At 40.7% G+C, this 17,329-nt stretch overlaps 1 protein-coding gene across 4 annotated transcripts in view; it reads left to right on the top strand.

The window, feature by feature from the left end:
- The window catches only part of vps13c (vacuolar protein sorting 13 homolog C), a 392,379-nt gene that overhangs the window by 187,695 nt on the left and 187,355 nt on the right, over nt 1–17,329 (top strand). For all 4 annotated transcript variants that reach the window (XM_042061414.1, XM_042061415.1, XM_042061412.1 and 1 more), the window contains 5 exons: nt 2,452–2,756; nt 7,203–7,341; nt 15,103–15,241; nt 15,325–15,455; nt 15,536–15,696. In XM_042061414.1, the coding sequence (XP_041917348.1) occupies nt 2,452–2,756; nt 7,203–7,341; nt 15,103–15,241; nt 15,325–15,455; nt 15,536–15,696 (875 nt within the window). The remainder of the gene's footprint in view (nt 1–2,451; nt 2,757–7,202; nt 7,342–15,102; nt 15,242–15,324; nt 15,456–15,535; nt 15,697–17,329) is intronic.

Genomic DNA, 17,329 nt, shown 5'->3' with positions numbered 1-17,329 from the left:
ATAGCAATTTTGTTATCAGTTTCTGGAATTTGAAAATACTGCCACACAGCCATGTTGAAGTATGTTGTCGGGCGCTCATAGTAACGTAAACATTTGCTTCAACGTTCGCATCATGAACAGGTCGCCTTATCGGCCAGGCACACCGGAGAAATGTCCATATCGGCTGATGCCGATAATTAAGTTATGAAGGTTTAATATGCAAATAACGATGTCAGGCCATGCATCCCTACTAATAATACTATTTTAATAAAGCTTTTCAAGACATACATACTCTGTGATTAATTAATCTAAATTTAATCGCATTCATCCCATTTTGCTATGAGCATATTTTAAAAACAATTTTGGCAGATGAGTGAATCAATGAAAAGCCAAACCAACATTATAGATTTTAAAGTTCAGCGTCTCTCTCTTTTATTATAATTTTCCGTTTGGCGCAGGTATCAGCGTAGTGCCTCCTGTCAGATTGCACATGTTATTGACAGTGAGCGGAAACTTCAGTCATTTGCATTTATCATGGTAAAATGATAAATGCAAATGACTGAAGTTTCCGCTCACTGTCAATAACATGTGCAATACCCAGTCCTGCCCAGTTTGGCTAATAATCTTTGTCTAGTAACAAGCCGATAACGTTTGCAATTTAAACCTCCTGCAGCTTGCATGACTGAAGTTTCCGCTCACTGTCAATAACATGTGCAATACCCTAACACCAAGGTAATGTGTGGTATAGCCCCCATGATTTGTCTTTTCTTTGCCCATTCAAACATTTTTATTCAGATTTTATGTTGTTGCTTTTTCTATCCAGTAGGTGGCAGTCTAGGATAAAAATTAAAGCAGTTTAAGTAGTTGAGTAGAAAAAGATTAAACTAAACAGTAGGAAAAACAAGACAAGGAAAAGCAGCGTAGAAGTGCGAACAGAAATATAATGTGTGAAGTTATTGGAATGGAAATAAAATGTCTTCTTGAAGGTGGTTACATTTGTTTCAAGTGTGCAACAAATGTAGTCGATTTAGTAAGGGAGTTAGTCGGTTAGTTAGTTAGTCGGTCATAGGGTAGGCTAAATAAACAATGTGATTGCAAAGTAATGGAAATTCCTTACTGCAGGAATAGTAGAGAATGATGCTCCTGTCAACAGGAATGGTCTGGGTGTTTTTTTTATGTAGGCTAAATGTTTCATTCACAGGACCAAGCTGTACTTTCTCGTCTGTCTCCTTCAGTCACTATAGCCAGACTGCACTGGGTCAAATGTCACTACGAAATGTGATTAATTAAGTGTTAATGTTTTTAACACGTTATTCTTTCTGTAATGAATTAATCGAAATGAACACATTATTTTGCCAGCCCTAATATTTGCACATTTTGCACATTGCCCCCTGTAAAAAATGAGTAAATGAATACATGACAGATCAATTGTGTAGCTGAGTAAAAATGGTGGGATCTAAATCACATGTCTATTATGACATTTTGTTGTGTATGATAGAATTATCAGACATATGAGACAAGCCCACTTCTTGAAACGTATCAGTGGTAATGAGAATAATCCAAAAGTCCTCTTTTCAACAATTCCTCTCTTTCACAATAATCCCCTTAGACAGTGATTTTGTGTTCACTTCCAAGTCCAGATGTCAAAAGTTTACAATATATTTCACGGATTAGATAATTACAAACAGGTCTGGTATTGCCAAGTTAAACAGTGTATTACAATTCCCTTCATTAGGTTTTGTTTTGGTTAATGCTGAAATGCTGATGAAGGTGACATCCCAGCTTAACATACCTACTTGATCATATACAACCACGTCTTTAGAACAATGTTTAACTGCCTATCAGGTTATATTCTAGCAATCATCAGCTGTTCTTTTTTGTTTTTTTTTAGATTTTTTTTGGATTTGTTCACTTCAGAATTACCTTGGACACCAAAAAACCTGCACTTGTTCTTCTCAACCTGAGCATGGCTTTTGATTCAGATTATTACAATAAATTTGTAGATAGACTACATAAATGTGTTGACCTGACACCGCTTTTCTGAAACAGTTAAATCTTACCTCATAGAGAGAGAATTCTTTGTCTCATCCAAACCATTTTATGGCCATGAAAGTTTGTTTTTCATGAAACAAAATTTCTAAATTCTAAGTAATTTTTAGCAACAGATGAGTTTTTAGGGGCAACTCAATGGCCTGAATTGGGTTTTTAAAAACAGTCAATTGTAGATATTACATTGAATGTTTTGTTTTAAAACCTGTAGTTAAAATTTAAATGTTGGTGGCTTTTGTACAAACTTTTTTTTTATTTTATCACTCATTTCAGAATTTGTCTGCTGCCTAAAATGTGGTCAATGTTCAATGTTTGCTTCCGTTTAAACACATTTTACAAACATATTGCTGTAAAGTCATAACTTGTGTAACCCTTCCCAGACTATTTATTTTCTTATTCTCCTTTTTCTCTCTGTCCATTCAGAACTTCTCTAATCACTTTCACATGGCAAAAGAGGCTCTGAGTGTTGCCACAACTCATGCTGCAGAGAGGGCTGCCAGCAGTGTGAGGGATCTCGCTCAAAAAAGTGTCCGTGTGTCTTTGGACATAAGACTAAAAGCCCCTGTCATCATTATTCCTCAATCCTCATTGTCCCATAATGCTCTGCTGGTTGACCTGGGCCTCATCACAGTTGACAACACCTTCAGCTTGCTACCTTTGGAAGAGGGTCCCCTCCCCGTTGTAATCGAGCACATGAATGTGAACCTCACACAACTTAAGCTTTCTAGGTAGGAGTGGAGTTACGTGCAATTTATATGATTTTTGAAAGGGAAAGTATTTTTTAAAGATTTTCAGATACAGTTAGGAACAAAATAATTCATACCCCAGGCAAAATAATTCATACCCCATTGATTTACTGCCAAATGCCAAAAGGTTGTAAGACAATGGAGAATCATAGACAGAGAAACATAGAATAAAAGTGTTTTCATCTATTTTAACATTTTTATTTTTAAAAATGACATGTCCAAAATTATGCATACATTTTTTATATAATCAATGGAACCATCTTTATTTGCATTCACAGCTCTGAAAATGGTTCTTATAATACTTACCAATTCTCTCCATGTCACCACAATGATTCTAGACTCAGACTGCAAATTTTTAGCAGCAATCTGGGTTTTGAGGCAGGAACGATTCTTTGCCTTCTTATCACTCTGGCCTTGTGCACTTTTTTGACGGATTGAGGGCTGGACTCTAAAACGGGCCACTTTAAAATGTTTGACATTTTTCTCTCTTAACTTTTCCTTGCTTTGTTTGGCTGTATGTTTGAATCATTGTGGGGCTTAATGGTCCAATGCCACCTATTGGGGCAGGTCTCTTGGCAGACTACCTGATCGTTTCCTCCAAAAATCTTTACTTTGAGAAGATTACCTGCTCCCATTATGTAAAACACACCCAAAACTAATACATTTCTACAGCTATTCTCCACTGTGGGTATGGTGTTTTGGTGGTTGACCACCCCCCCCCCCCCCCCCCATCCCAAAATGGACCACTTGGTCATCATTGATGCTGATCATGGATCACTCTTCTCCAAACATGTACAACTCCGCTTAACCTTTATAAGGGCACACCTGGACAAATAATTTAGCTTTCTCTTAGCTTTCTTTTTGACCCAGGGACATGGCCTGAGATTGGCTTTAAAAGAAAGCATTAAACCCCTATGACGCAATGTCCATTTCAAGTGTGGGGGTGAGAACATTATTATTTTGGGATGTTTTTCAACCAGTAGGACCTACTGACCTTCTCAAAGTAAATGGTAACACAAAACAAGAGGCTACATTAAGATTCTGGAGGAATGGATCAGGCAGTCTGCCAAGAAACCTGCCCCAATAGACTGCATTGGACCATTTAACCACACAATGGTTCAATGGTCCATATAGAGCTGCACAGTCCCGCCCCACAGCCAAAATGCGGTCAGGTGCCGGATGTAAGATTCCCATTCATTTGTCCCATTGACGTTTGGAAAAATCCGTATCTAAAGAGTTTTACAGCATGTCTTAGGCTAACCAGCTACGGCATAACTCATAAGCATACAACATTTTGAGTGAAAAAACTAGGAGAAATCCAAAAAAAGTCAAAGGTACAAGACTGTGTACATATTTTCATTTCCGAGCGTAGGAACTACTCATCCCATAAACCACCGCGCCTCACTGAATAATATAGGCAAAATCGGCGCGATTTAGGGGCCATTTATACGAGGACGATTGCGAAGGAAGACAACAAAATATTTTATCATAAGTGCCTTTCGTTTACACGGCGACCCCGCCATCGGGGCTTGAAGACGCAAAAATCTGAAGACTCCTTCCAGAGTGTAGAGTTTTGAAGACGACCCGGGTTGCGTCTCCGTCTAAACGGCTAAACCAAAGATCCTTGATTACCTCTCTGGCTAAACTGTCAAATTAGAATGTCTGCGCGTGACGTACCGGGGTTCTATCACACCACCACCCAGCGGTCTGGAATGCATATCCAATCAAATATCACATACTCTTGCGTCTTCATATAAACAAAGATTTCCCCCTGAGAATGCTCGTCTAAACCCGAATAAAAAAAATGAAGACGAGACGCCACTTCTGCGTCTTCTCTTTTCATCGTCACCGTATAAACGTAGCCTTATTTTGCCATTTCCAACCGGCGACAGCACGCGAACCCTTTCCTCCAAACAGTGATTTTTATATAGTGAATGTGCAGTTAATAGCAGTTATTTCAGGAGTAATCGTGTAAATAATAGTGTTTTGATATTGAATTTTATATTTATCATCGTGTATTTTATATTGTGTGTGTGTGTGAAAGCGGTTAATGTTAACGGCAGTGCTTCGTAACGTTACCTGACTCATCCTATGCTGTCATCACTGCTCAGTCGGGCTGATGCATGGACTGGTGCATGGTCTGCTCTTAGACCACCATATTCAGTTTATTAATTTGCTGTGAATTATTACACAAAATGTCCATTAAATGCACGTATTGCAAGTATTCCTAGGTTATTGATTGATATGAATCATACAGTATGAAGGCTACAGTAGCCTAGCTAATGTTAACTAGCACTGCTAGCAGCATTAACGTTACTAAACTCCCTGCTTAACTCACCACAACTTTGTAGGTCTTGTCCCTCATGCTGGCCCTTACAAAACCCACAAACTGACTCTCGGACACACAACAGTCAATAATGTGACCCGATTTAAAGTGGCTTTCACCCCTTTGGACACTCACTAAAACATAATATATTTCATACCTGTGTTGCAGCATGTAGGCTATTGTTAGCTGCATTATGTAATGACATACAATGTCGGAAATGCTAAAGGTTAGCCTGTCGGCTACCTGAACAGTTTGAGTGTTTAAACTAACATTTACAGTGGTCTATTTGATAGTGTATTGGCCCTGACTAAGTTCGTGTGATGTATAAACCCCAATCCTTGTTGATACAAGTACCAATATTCGTCAAGAAAGTTTTTAATCACATTAAGATTTTCGCCATAGGCAGTAAAAGACTCCGCCATGTTTGTCAATATTTTTCGCTGAGAAAGTTTCAAACTATGACCATAACGGCCTTTCCACCAATCAGAGGCATCACTGTGGGATTGTGGGATTGTTCAGGATTGTGGGTAATGAAGTACTTATCCAAGAGATCGCGAATAAAAGGCATTTATCTCAAAACAAGGTTAGTGCCCCATGAACTCTTGGTGTCTATATGAGCATATACAATCGCTTAGTACAGCCGTAGCTGGTTTTAAGTCTACCACGTGCAGTTAAGTTTTTATGGCTTATACCGCAATTGTCAATGGAGAAATTGCATTGAATTTTTACATCCGGCATCGGCTGTGGGCGGGACTGTGCAGCTCTATTTCATACAAATGTAAAAAAAAAATGAAAACGCTTTTTTTATTCCATGTTTCTATGACATTGTACAACCTTTAGCCATGTAACAGTGTCATTTTTAGTCAGAACAAACATATTGGTCAAGAGAAAATTAACATTAAATAAATTTTTGCCGGGTATGAATAATTTTTTATTCCTAACTGTATGTCTTTGGTACTACTTTCAAAAAAGGCTACTTATTTAGACCATCTTTCATGTGACCTGATTTAGTCACCACCCCTGACGATTGGTGTAATTACAGTAACAGTAATTATTGCAATTTTAGAAAAGGTAGAATGTGCTGTCCAGCATTCCACAAATCTATGGCATAGGTTGCAAGTAATTATGTTTATGTTTATGATATTTGGCAGACACTTAAAGGGACACCAGGCAAGCCTGATGCTTTTTCTCTACGAAACTCCCCCTCGCTCGGTCTGAAGCTCTTTTCCTTATCTTTGTGTCTTCTATCAAGGGTTTTCGCTGCTTCTTCGCCGGCTCTGCCATTATACACACGTTTGCAGCAATCTCTAGTGTTTCGTTAGCCTGCCTGCTTCGGTCGGCGGGTAGGATACACTGAACTTGCAAGCAGGATATTCTTCCTACAGGCAGTAGGGGCGGGCGAGAGAGTCTTTATTCGCCCTGTAACGAGTCATTTAACCATATACCGACTTACGAAGATGAGTAATTAACACGAAAACGTTGCCTGGTGTCCCTTTAAGTCCAAAGTGACTTACAAAATCAGTAATAATTACTTATAATATACTTTAACGAAACCTCCAAAACATTTGATAACCTAATGCAACTGCTAAGCTATCAAGTAGCGTGATAAACAAATCAAACAACTTCAAACGTATTGACTGACCTAATTAAAGAATTTAAGTCAACAAAATGTGTTGCAACAAGATAGGTCAGAATCAGAATCTGAAATTATTTGTCATTGTAATGTCTGTAATGTCATTGTATTGTCCAATGAAATGAAAAGCTCTGCGATTTAATGTGCACAGCATTATCAAAATGTGCTTGCTAGTATGAATGAGTGAAAACAAAGTAATTTGATTTTATAACAGAAGAAACAAGCATTATTAATGTTAGCTACTTTTAAAAAGGTTACTCCTTTTTCATTGTTGTGTGATGTAATATAAGTTTCTCTGTAATGTTATTATCAGACAAAATTGAGCTGCTGTATCTAGCCAGACTGAATTATTAGTGTCACGTGTACAGTCTCTGTACAGTTTCTATTAAGAGACAAAAGGTTAGGCAAAGAGGTATGCATATGTTGTGACTTAATTTGTTTGTGCTTGTCTTGTTTTTGGCTGTACCAGAGTACATTTGCATCAGAACTACAGTACTGAGCTATTGGAACCTGTGAACCTGGTGTTGAGTGTGCAGCGGAACCTGGCCTCTTCCTGGTATTTGAGTCTGCCAGCCGTGCAAATACACGGTGACCTCAAGCCAATGAAGGTCTGCATACATACATTATGTAGACATGTTCCTTATCTTCACACAGTTAATTAAAACCAATATTTCATGTACATGTGTTAGGAATCTTTTTTTACAATTGAGTAATTCCCATTTACCTTTTATTCAAGGTTAATTAGCTTAAATCAAAGCCAACATTATATGATGCAGTAAGAGTCAGCCAACAGCTCACTTTGCCAATAAAAGCTTAGGGCAAAAACTTGAGCTTGTGGCTAAATGTTGGCACTACACAAGCCCATTCACCAACACTAAGAGCAAGTCTTAACTAGGAGCGATGCGAGCGAACATTAGGTATTAAATTAGTTGAATTATATTGTTTTCAATTGTCCTGACAGTACGCAACATAAAGCAGTGCTGTGCAGCGAGATGCAATGCAACATTTTGAGCAAACATTTGTTGGGTGCCCCGTTTTTATGTTTTTTCTGTCATTCATGTTGCTCTGCTGAACAAGAAAAATGAGGCAATAGAAGGGCATATTTAAAGGATTCAATGTAGACAAATAACATTCAATGCAACACAACAGTTGCTCGCTCAGATGCAGCGAGGATTCCCTGTAAGTCTGAAGTGGCACTTCATAAATGGATACATGGGCCCCAACCATGCCAGAATAGGGTTATAGATTAAAAGCTTTCCTAAACAAGTGGGTTTTGAGGAGAGACTTGAAGTAGTCAACATGGGCAGTGGATCTGACCTGCTGAGGCAGACCATTCCACAGGTGGGGGGCCACTAAGGAAAATTCTCTGTTGCCCATGGAGCCGGGTTTAGGGGATAGTGAGGAGGCCATGATCGGAGGAACGCAGGACGCGTGTAAGGGTGAAGGAGTTTAGTCAGATATGTGGGAGCAGAGCCATATAGGGCCTTGAAGGTGAGGAGGAGGACTTTCAAGTCAATCCTCAGTGGGACAGGGAGCCAGTGGATGTCTTGTAACACAGGGGTAATATGATGTCTGAAAGGGGTAGGTGTGAGCAGCTGGGCAGCTTAACTTTTGGCGTGTTGTAGCCTGTTGAGTAGGAGAGAGGGGAGACCACTGAAGGCCATGAGATCGGATGATTTATCCAAGGGGGAGCATGTAGATGGAGGAAAGGAGAGGGCCCAGGACTGACCCTTGGGGGACCCCATGGAGGACAGTCAATGGAGGGGACTGGACACCACTAATGGTGGTAAACTGCAGACAGTTAGTGAGGTAGGACTTGAACCAGGTGAGGGCAGAGCCAGTGAGTCCAGCAAGGCTTTCTAGCCATTGCAGAAGGATGGTATGGTTAACAGTGTCGAAGGCAGCACTGAGGTCAAGCAGGATTAAGATACTAAGTGTCCCGAGTCAGCAGCCTGCAGGAGGTCATTGGTCACTCTGACCAGAGCAGTTTCAGTGCTCTGTTGCTTCCTGAACCCAGATTGGAATGGGTCGAGTAGCATGTTGGAGACAAGGTGGCTCTGGAGTTGGGTGTAGACAACATGCTCAAGCACTTTGAAGAGGAAGGAGAGGTTGCTAAGGGACCTGTGGTTGGTTAGGACATCAAGGCCAGGTTTTTTGAGTGTGATGGATCCGGTTTTCAGGGCAACAGGTACATGACCATGTTCAAAGGGGGAGTTGATGACATGGGCTAAAACAGTGGACAAAGCTGTGACCGTTCGGGAGATAGCTGGCACATCGACCTGGCTGAAGGCTGTAAAAGCATGGTAAGGCTTTGTGTGTAGAAGAGACAGGTCACAGGAGGGGGCAGTAGACGACTGGAGTCAATATAAAACTTAATATTGTTATCCAGAATATATTCACTAATAGAGAGTGCTTAACCCATAATTGAGCGAATGTTGTAAAGGGTCACTTTGGTCGTGGAAGCTGAGGCAGATGAGTTTTTCATTTCTTTGGGAAGGTAGCGGAGATTGGAAAAGTTCAAGCCCCTTTAAATAATGTGCTTCTGACTAGTTCTTGCGAGAGCACAATGGAATTGTGGCAATGAGCAATGATGCACGTTACTTTTACCCCTTGCATCCCGGGGAACCAATTAAATCGGCGTATCTGATCTAGGCGGGCCAGAGGCGAGCTAAACTGATGATGTCAGCGTTGCAACGTTGGAGGTCAGTAAACATTGGTCGTAGTGTTATCCAATTGCGTCGAAGTCCGGAATCATTCAGAGTAAACATTGGTCTAGTGTTATCCAATTGTGTGCAGTGAGATTTTCAAATGCATGCTTGGTGTCGCCCCTCGAGTTGGGCCATTACGTTGTTCATGGCCAGACCCTTAATCTTTCTAGATTACCAGGGTCTGGATTTTCCAGGCTATAATCCCACTGGATTTTGTTGTGAAAATTTTTTTTTTTTGTGCATATTTTGCTAGTATAGAGTCCAAGGAACAAGATTTTCTTTTGTCTTCAAATTTTCACACTTAGATGACATCATCTTTTATATAATGCATAATTAAGACTGGGACTACTATCACTTGGGGGTCAAATGTGAGAAAAAACTGGTAAAGAGGGCATTTTGCCTAATTTTTGGGTGCTGATTCTGAATATCATATTTACTTAGCTAATGTTTTAGTTTTAAACATGCTAATTAGCATTTGCGGCCTAAAACTGGCCTCCATAGGCAACATAGAACGGGTGAATAGGGTAAAAAAATTAACTCCTTGATATTCTTGAATATCAGTGAAACATTACTAGTTAATTATTTATGTTGAGACAATATTTTGTTGCATTACAAGTTTTCTGAAAATATGTTTATGGATGTAATTTAACAATATCTCATTAATTATGCACTATTTTGCATACATTTCAATTACATACATCTGAATATTGGATAGTTAACATTGAATGTAGTCATGTTCATGTTTGCCTTCAGAACTTTTTCTGGATTCACAGCCTTAACAGAATGGCTTGTTCAAGCGCCAGTCCTCGGTTATGCCGATTTCAGTCGTCCCTTTATCTTAGAGACGGATGCAAGCCATGCAGGATTGGGGGCAGTTCTGTCACAGGAGAAGGGTGGGTTGCGGCGACCAATAGCCTTTGCTAACCGGGGCTTGCAGGCAAGTGAGAGGAACATGTCAAATTATATTGCCATGAAACTCTAACTCCTTGCAGTCAAGTGGGCAATCATGGAAAAAAGTATCTCCTGGTTCACCGTGTACACTGACATCAATCCCCTCCAATACCTGCAGTCAGCGAAACTCGGCACTCTGGAAAAGTGCTGGGTTTCTCAGGTTGCCCTCTTTGATTACAACATTGAATATTGTCCTTGGACAGCTAATCGCAATGCCGATGTCCTTTCTAGGCTTCCCACAAGCCCCACTAACACTTTGCGATCTGTCACATGGCCTGGACATCCCCCTGCCGATTGTCATAGCCAACATGCAAGCCTTGACTGCATCTATCCAAGACTCTTGGGTGACAGAATCTTGTATGGTGAACACCATCCCTGGTCGAACCAAAATGGACCTAAAAGTCCTGCAAGGGACTGATCCCGGCATTTCCAGATTTCTGTGGTTTTCGCGACAGGGGCGCGAAGACAAGTGGAGTGAACAAGACAAGTGGAGTGAACCAAGGGTCCAAGTCCAGCAGCTGATAAAGCAGTGGTCCCAGATACAGGAAGTGAATGGAAACTTGTACCGAGCGATCCAGGCTCCTCCTTCCAGGGATCCAGTGCTGCAGCTTTTACTACCCAAAGTGTCGAAAGCGAGTCGTAGTGCTCACTAGCCTACACAACAACCATGGCCATCTGGGGGTGGACAGGACCACAGATCTGATACGCCAGAGGTGTAACTGGCCCCAGATGTGGCATGAGGTGCAAAAGTGGTGTTCTGAGTGTGAGCACTGTGTGGTTGCTAAAGCAAGACAACCCAAGCCAGAACCTTCTTGGGAAATCTGTTAGCCACTAAGCCTTTGGAGATAATCGCAATTGACTTTACTCTCTTGGATTGGGCTAGCCAAGGAGTGCAGAGTGCCGATCAGGGGTGCAGCTTTGAGGGGGAGCTGTTGAAGCACCTATGTGATATCTACAGCATAACAAAGAGTAGAACCCCCACTTATCATCCAGAGGGGAACGGTCAATGTGAATGTTTCAACAGGACACTTCATGACTTGCTCAGGACCTTACCCCCTGAAAAGAAGCATAAATGGCCCCTGTTGCCCCCTCAGCTCCTGTTCGCCAAAAACACCACCATGCACCAGTCCACACAGCACTCTCCATATGAGGTGATGTTCGATCAGAAGCCACAGTTACCAGTCGAACACCTACTTGGAAATACTGGAGGTGACCACAGGGACAGTCTACCGACTGATTGGGTGGTGCAACAACAAAGAGCACCTGACTTCTGTCTATGCTAGTGCTAGGAGATGGTGGTCCTGACACTGTACCCATATTACCACCTGGCACTCTAGTCTTTTTCTAGTGGGCGGTGGTAGTGTAGTGTTTAAGGAGCTGGGCTAGCGTGCAGTAGCCTGAAAGTTGTCGGTTCAATTTCCGGCTTCCACTGTTATGCCCTAGACTACAGCAAGGCACTTAACCCCAAGTTGCACCAGGGACAATGTGATCCCTTTTAATATAGCTGACATATGTAAGTCACTTTGGTCAAGAAGTGTCTGGATGGAATTGGCACACACTATAAGATCAGGCCATAAGGGGAAGAGGGCCCCCTTAAGACCATGCATCGCTCTGAGCTTAAACCTGTTCCCACCGGTCAAGATTCATCCAGCCCACCAGCACTGGGAGGGAGGGAGCCATCGGGAGGGAGCCAGGCCTCGGTAACCCTGCAGTTGGAGACCCGTTGAGGGTTGCCATAGTCCACACCAGGACTAGTGCTTAGCATCACAGTGACCAAGATGTGAACTTGACCAACTGTCCCAGGCTCATTTGGAGGGTGTACCAGATGTCCAACCCCCCACAAACCGCGCCAGACACCTGGTAGTGGCACCATTTAGCACAGACACTTTGGAAGAAACAGAGCTGGCCTTAAGCATAGCAGCAGGTGAAGATTTTCCAATCGTGCGCCCCCTGGAGGAGTTGGGTCTGAACCCTGATCCAGTTCTATCCCTCCGACGTTCCAGTCTTAATACTGCCGGACAGCATTCAAACCCCTTCCACCTCCCACAGTCTGTTTCACATGGGTTCTCTGCCAGTGTAGCAGAAGTAAATGTTTCCCGTGTCCCCTTCAGGCCTTGGCAGTAGATAGGTATGCTACCGGGACGGTGAACTTTAAAGCCAGGGGTGTATGTGGAAAGGCTGACCTGCAGCGCTGCTGCACACGCCCACCCGTGGGTGGTGATCATATACGTAGCTTCCTCTGGGAGAACAATGCCGGTCATTTGAATTGTTTGGCGCATGGGTGCTTGTGGTTGTTGTCGTTGGAAGAACATGGCTTTATTCTTTATTCTAAGACTTCATTGCTTCACTCGCACGCCCGGCCTGTTGGCTGTGGATAACCCGTTGCTTTTAAAGAGAGCAAATGCACACAGACACTCAAAGTTTGAAATCTATGGATATTGTTTTAGAACCAACAACCTTTTTACATTACCTGGGGGTTTTGTGTGCAAAAAGTGGAATTAATTGTCAAAAAATTAGACGATTTGTGAAAATCGCTTTTCGGACTAGATATAATCGCTTATTTTACGTTGTAAAACATACAGATAAAAACACTAAAGATGGATCGTGAAAATTTGAAGACAAAACCAATCTTGTTCCTTAGACTCTATATTAGCAAGAAACCAATTTTCTATTTGTGAAAAAATCAATTTTCACATGAAAATCCAGCAGGAGCCTATTTTTCAAACACAGCGTACTGTACTATTAAAGCTGAATTGCGTTAAACAAATTTGCCTTGATAAGATGTCTTATAATTAGATGTGCTGCTATTAGATTAAGTTAAAATGATCTTTAGAGAAAGCGCTAGGCCAAGTCTCTTTATACTAAAAACAATACCAACTTGATTTCTGATTAAAAGAAAAAACACGTGGTTAGATAAGAAGCTTTTGTAGTGTATGGTGTTTGATGTGGTTGTGGAGGACGTTCCAGAAGAATGAGAGTGTTCAGCAGATGAGAAGGCCCTGTCACCCTATAGTCTGGAGCTTGGTCCTGGTGGTCATGAGAGTATTTGCATCAGTGGACCTGAGGTGACAGGTGGGGGTGTGATGGATGAGGAAGTCAGAGTGGTACTGAGATATAGTTACCTCTGAGAGATATAGTTACCTCTTAGACATATAGTTACCTCTTCGCCTACTAATGCTATCTGTGCAGCTGACATAGTTTCAGCTTCTCTCACACTGAAACACGCATACAGTAAATGAGTGCTCATACTGCTAGCACCTTATTTTATGCCTCTATGTTTGATAAAGCCAAATTATCAAGTATTTCCTGATCAAGAGATGTTGTTTTCATTTTCTATCCATCTGCGGTACCATGATCAGTTGTGCCACAAATTATCAGACAAGTGACAGAACTGGACATAATTTGGCTCTGCAGGTCCCATGGACCAGCAGGTTCCTCTTCGTGGAGCGGCACTGGTCCGCGTCCCATAGTTTGATACATACCATATTCATTAAATACAATACCCTCCAGAATTATTGGCACCTCTGCTAAAGTTGACTAAAAACCGGTATAAAAAATAATCTGTTGGTGATTTATTGTCATCTCACAATGAAAAAAATAGGAAAAATCCAACCTTGAAAAGAAGCAAATTTATTTTGAGAAAAAGGAAAATCCCATAAAGAACTAAATATTTTTAACAAAAACATGTCGCTCATAATTATTGGCTCCTCTGCTTGTAATACCTTCTTAAGCTTCCCTTTGCCAATAAAACAGCTTGTAATATCAGTTTGTAATATTCGGTAACACTTTATTTTAATGTGTCGCTATTACAGTGTACCTACCTAATTAGGTACAGTGGTACAACCTGTGTAACAACATGTACTATCAGGTACTATCATTGTACTTTCATTATGTATTTGTGGGTACCTACATATAGTTGTTACATTGTAATACTGAGTGCTTTTACAAAACTTTGCCAATTTGCCTACATTTTCATCAGAGGCAAAGAGCTGACCTGAGACCTTCTGGATGGGGTAAATCTGGCCATGATAGATTTGATATACAAACCATTCTTAGCTCCAGTCAAGGCCTCATTATCTTCAGTGTACATGTAACAGCTGTGCTGCTACAACCTTGTTACTCTTTGATACAGTGGAATAAACCTATTACATGTAAATATAGACATTTTCAACAAATTACTAGTTTTCATAGACATTTTCTGACTTACAAATGTCAAAACACTTTCTTTTTATTTAAGTTTAGTGTATAAACTTGTCTTTCCGATGTTGAAAAATGACTAGAGGATTTAGCCTCTGTATTGACTGTATTTTCATACCATAGTGAAAAAGAAATTCATGAACTACTTCTGACACTCTTTATTAACTTCAACTTAAATAAATTGAAATTAGATATGAAAATGCTTCTGTTAGGTTTTGTATATAAGTTTTTCAGGGGTGCCAATAATTGTGAGCAACGTGTTTTTGTTAAAAATATTTATTTCTTTGTGAGATTTTCCTTTTTCTCAAAATAAATTTGCTTCCCTTCAAGGTTGGATTTTTCCTATTTGTTTTCATTGTGAGATTACAGAGATTATTTTTTATACCGGTTTTTAGTCAGCTTTAGCAGAGGTGCCAATAATTCTGGAGGGTACTGTATTTAAAGACATGAGTATTGAAATGCATGTGTTTGTGCATGCACATGGATGTATGTTCATATGTATGGTATTTACAGGTATCACTGAGTCAGGAGGATCTTAAAATGGCTCTAAGTATTCTGATGGAGAATACAGGAGAGGTCAGCTTGGGAGACATTCAAAAGACAGTTGATTACAAACGTGACCGCGCCAAAGAGCAGGATTGCACAATAAAAGGTAACAGGAAGAGACATAAACTGATGTTAAAGTAAATACAGTAATAGATATGATTGGTAATATTGTTCTTAATGTTTGCTTAGATGTGTGTGTGGATCAATCAAACAAGGGACCAGAGACTGAACAGCTGACTGCAGAGACGATGGAGACACTTAAATTCAGCTTTAATATTAATTCTCTTGGGCTGGTGCTATTTGGCAGCCACTCTCAAAAGGTATATGTTTTATGCAAACAGTCTTTTCTTTGTTTGTGAATGTGTATGGGGATTACATTTCTATTTGTATATCCACAAAGGTATCAGAGAAAATTATGGACCAGCCTTTAGGAGAATTCACACTCCATCAAATGAGAGCTGAAGGAAGGGTGCTGTCAGATAACAGCCTTGAAATATCTACTGTTCTGAAGAGCTGCACTTTACATGACCATAGGACCACTGGTGAACGAGTCACATCTAGGTATGTATAGATATACTGATGGATGCAGAAGACTGAGGCCTTAATCAGGCACTCTTGTGTTTGTGACATGCTTTTACATTTTTGAGCAATTCACAAGGCCCACAATATGTTACCACAATAACTTAAATATGAACTTAGCCTAAGAAACGTTTGTTTTTTATTTCAAGTTTGCACAAGTAGCGAGGCTTTCATTCTATGTCGCGCCGCAACAAGTAAGCAGGAATTCTTTGAGTTGCAGCAACGCTAATTTATTAAGCATGGTTTCAAGTCATTTATTGGGACTATTTTGGGGGGGGGGGGGGGGGGAATCCAGGGCAACTAAAATGATGTCACGACCATCCATCTAAAACTTTCAGTAAGGGTCTCCACTCAACCTGGCTGTATGACAGTTCATCACAGCTGTTGCTTCATTACAGTATAAGGCTACCAGGTCTGTGGTGAGGGGTCGCTGGGAGTGAGTGTAAAGGGGCTGTGATCTTGCAGCAATGAACTTCTACAAACAACAATATCATGTCTGTTTTTAAGCTCACCTATGCCGACCACAAAACGTTACTGATCTACTGGGAATTCACATTGTGTGCGCAGTAGATTGTGCAACTTCATACAATTAAATGAAAGTAGCCTTCTTGTGCAAAGCTGACAGGTCACAGGCACAATGCACAAGCTGGTACATTGTGGAAATATATAGTTTGTGATTTAGTGCCATTTAAATGTATAGGCAATTATGGCTATTTAAAAAATATGTTTGGCAGATTTTCTGTATGTCCGGTATTCTGCAATGTTACCAGAACATTTGGCCTGTAAAAAAAATATTCCGTAAACTCTACTGATTGACAGACAAACTTAACACACACAAACATTAAACATGTATACAGCAAGATCTCAACAACAACCCTCCAGCTCCCCAACCCTTTACAATTCATACATCACCATCATAGGTCTAAATAATACACACACACACACACACACACACACACACACCCACACACATAGATATTGCACGCAGCCCTACAACAGAAATTGCACAATTCCACAATGAGGTCCATGTTAGTCATTGCCCACTGCCCAAGCAATAAATGTTGCCAATTTCCCCACAGGCCTTGCATGTACAGTGAAAGTATTGCACATCATCCAATAAGACTAGGAAAACACATGCACACAATGCATGAATCAGTGACAGACCCAAGTCTTCATCATACGTGAACTTTTTGTTCACCATTTGGAGTATTTCTGCTTCAATTAACTCAGACAATATCGACAGAATCACTTCTGCATCATTGCAAACAAACATGTTTTTTATCGCATTTCCTCTATTTTATTTTCTCGCATCTTCCACTATTTTCTTGAACACTTTAAATAGTAACATTGTGCAAATTATGGACCAAAATGAACCAAAGTGATTTTGGTCTTGAGTTGAAGCACTGGATGTCTTCCATTTAGTGGTAGATAGTCCAATTTTCCGACTTTGACGCTTAGGGCCCCCAGTGTTAACCCTCTATCTCGGTGATCTAAAATGCATAGTCACTGGCAAATAGCTTAGGGGTTTGTCCAGTCAACATTGGGGGTGGTTTTGTTATTAAACGTTATGAAATGTCAGGCGACTGGTGCAAAAAGGCGGTTCTTATGTTTCTTA

The sequence above is a fragment of the Alosa sapidissima genome, chromosome 14, assembly GCF_018492685.1.
Source record: "Alosa sapidissima isolate fAloSap1 chromosome 14, fAloSap1.pri, whole genome shotgun sequence".
Classification (NCBI taxonomy): domain Eukaryota; kingdom Metazoa; phylum Chordata; class Actinopteri; order Clupeiformes; family Clupeidae; genus Alosa; species Alosa sapidissima.
This window is presented reverse-complemented; position numbering and strand designations above follow the sequence as displayed.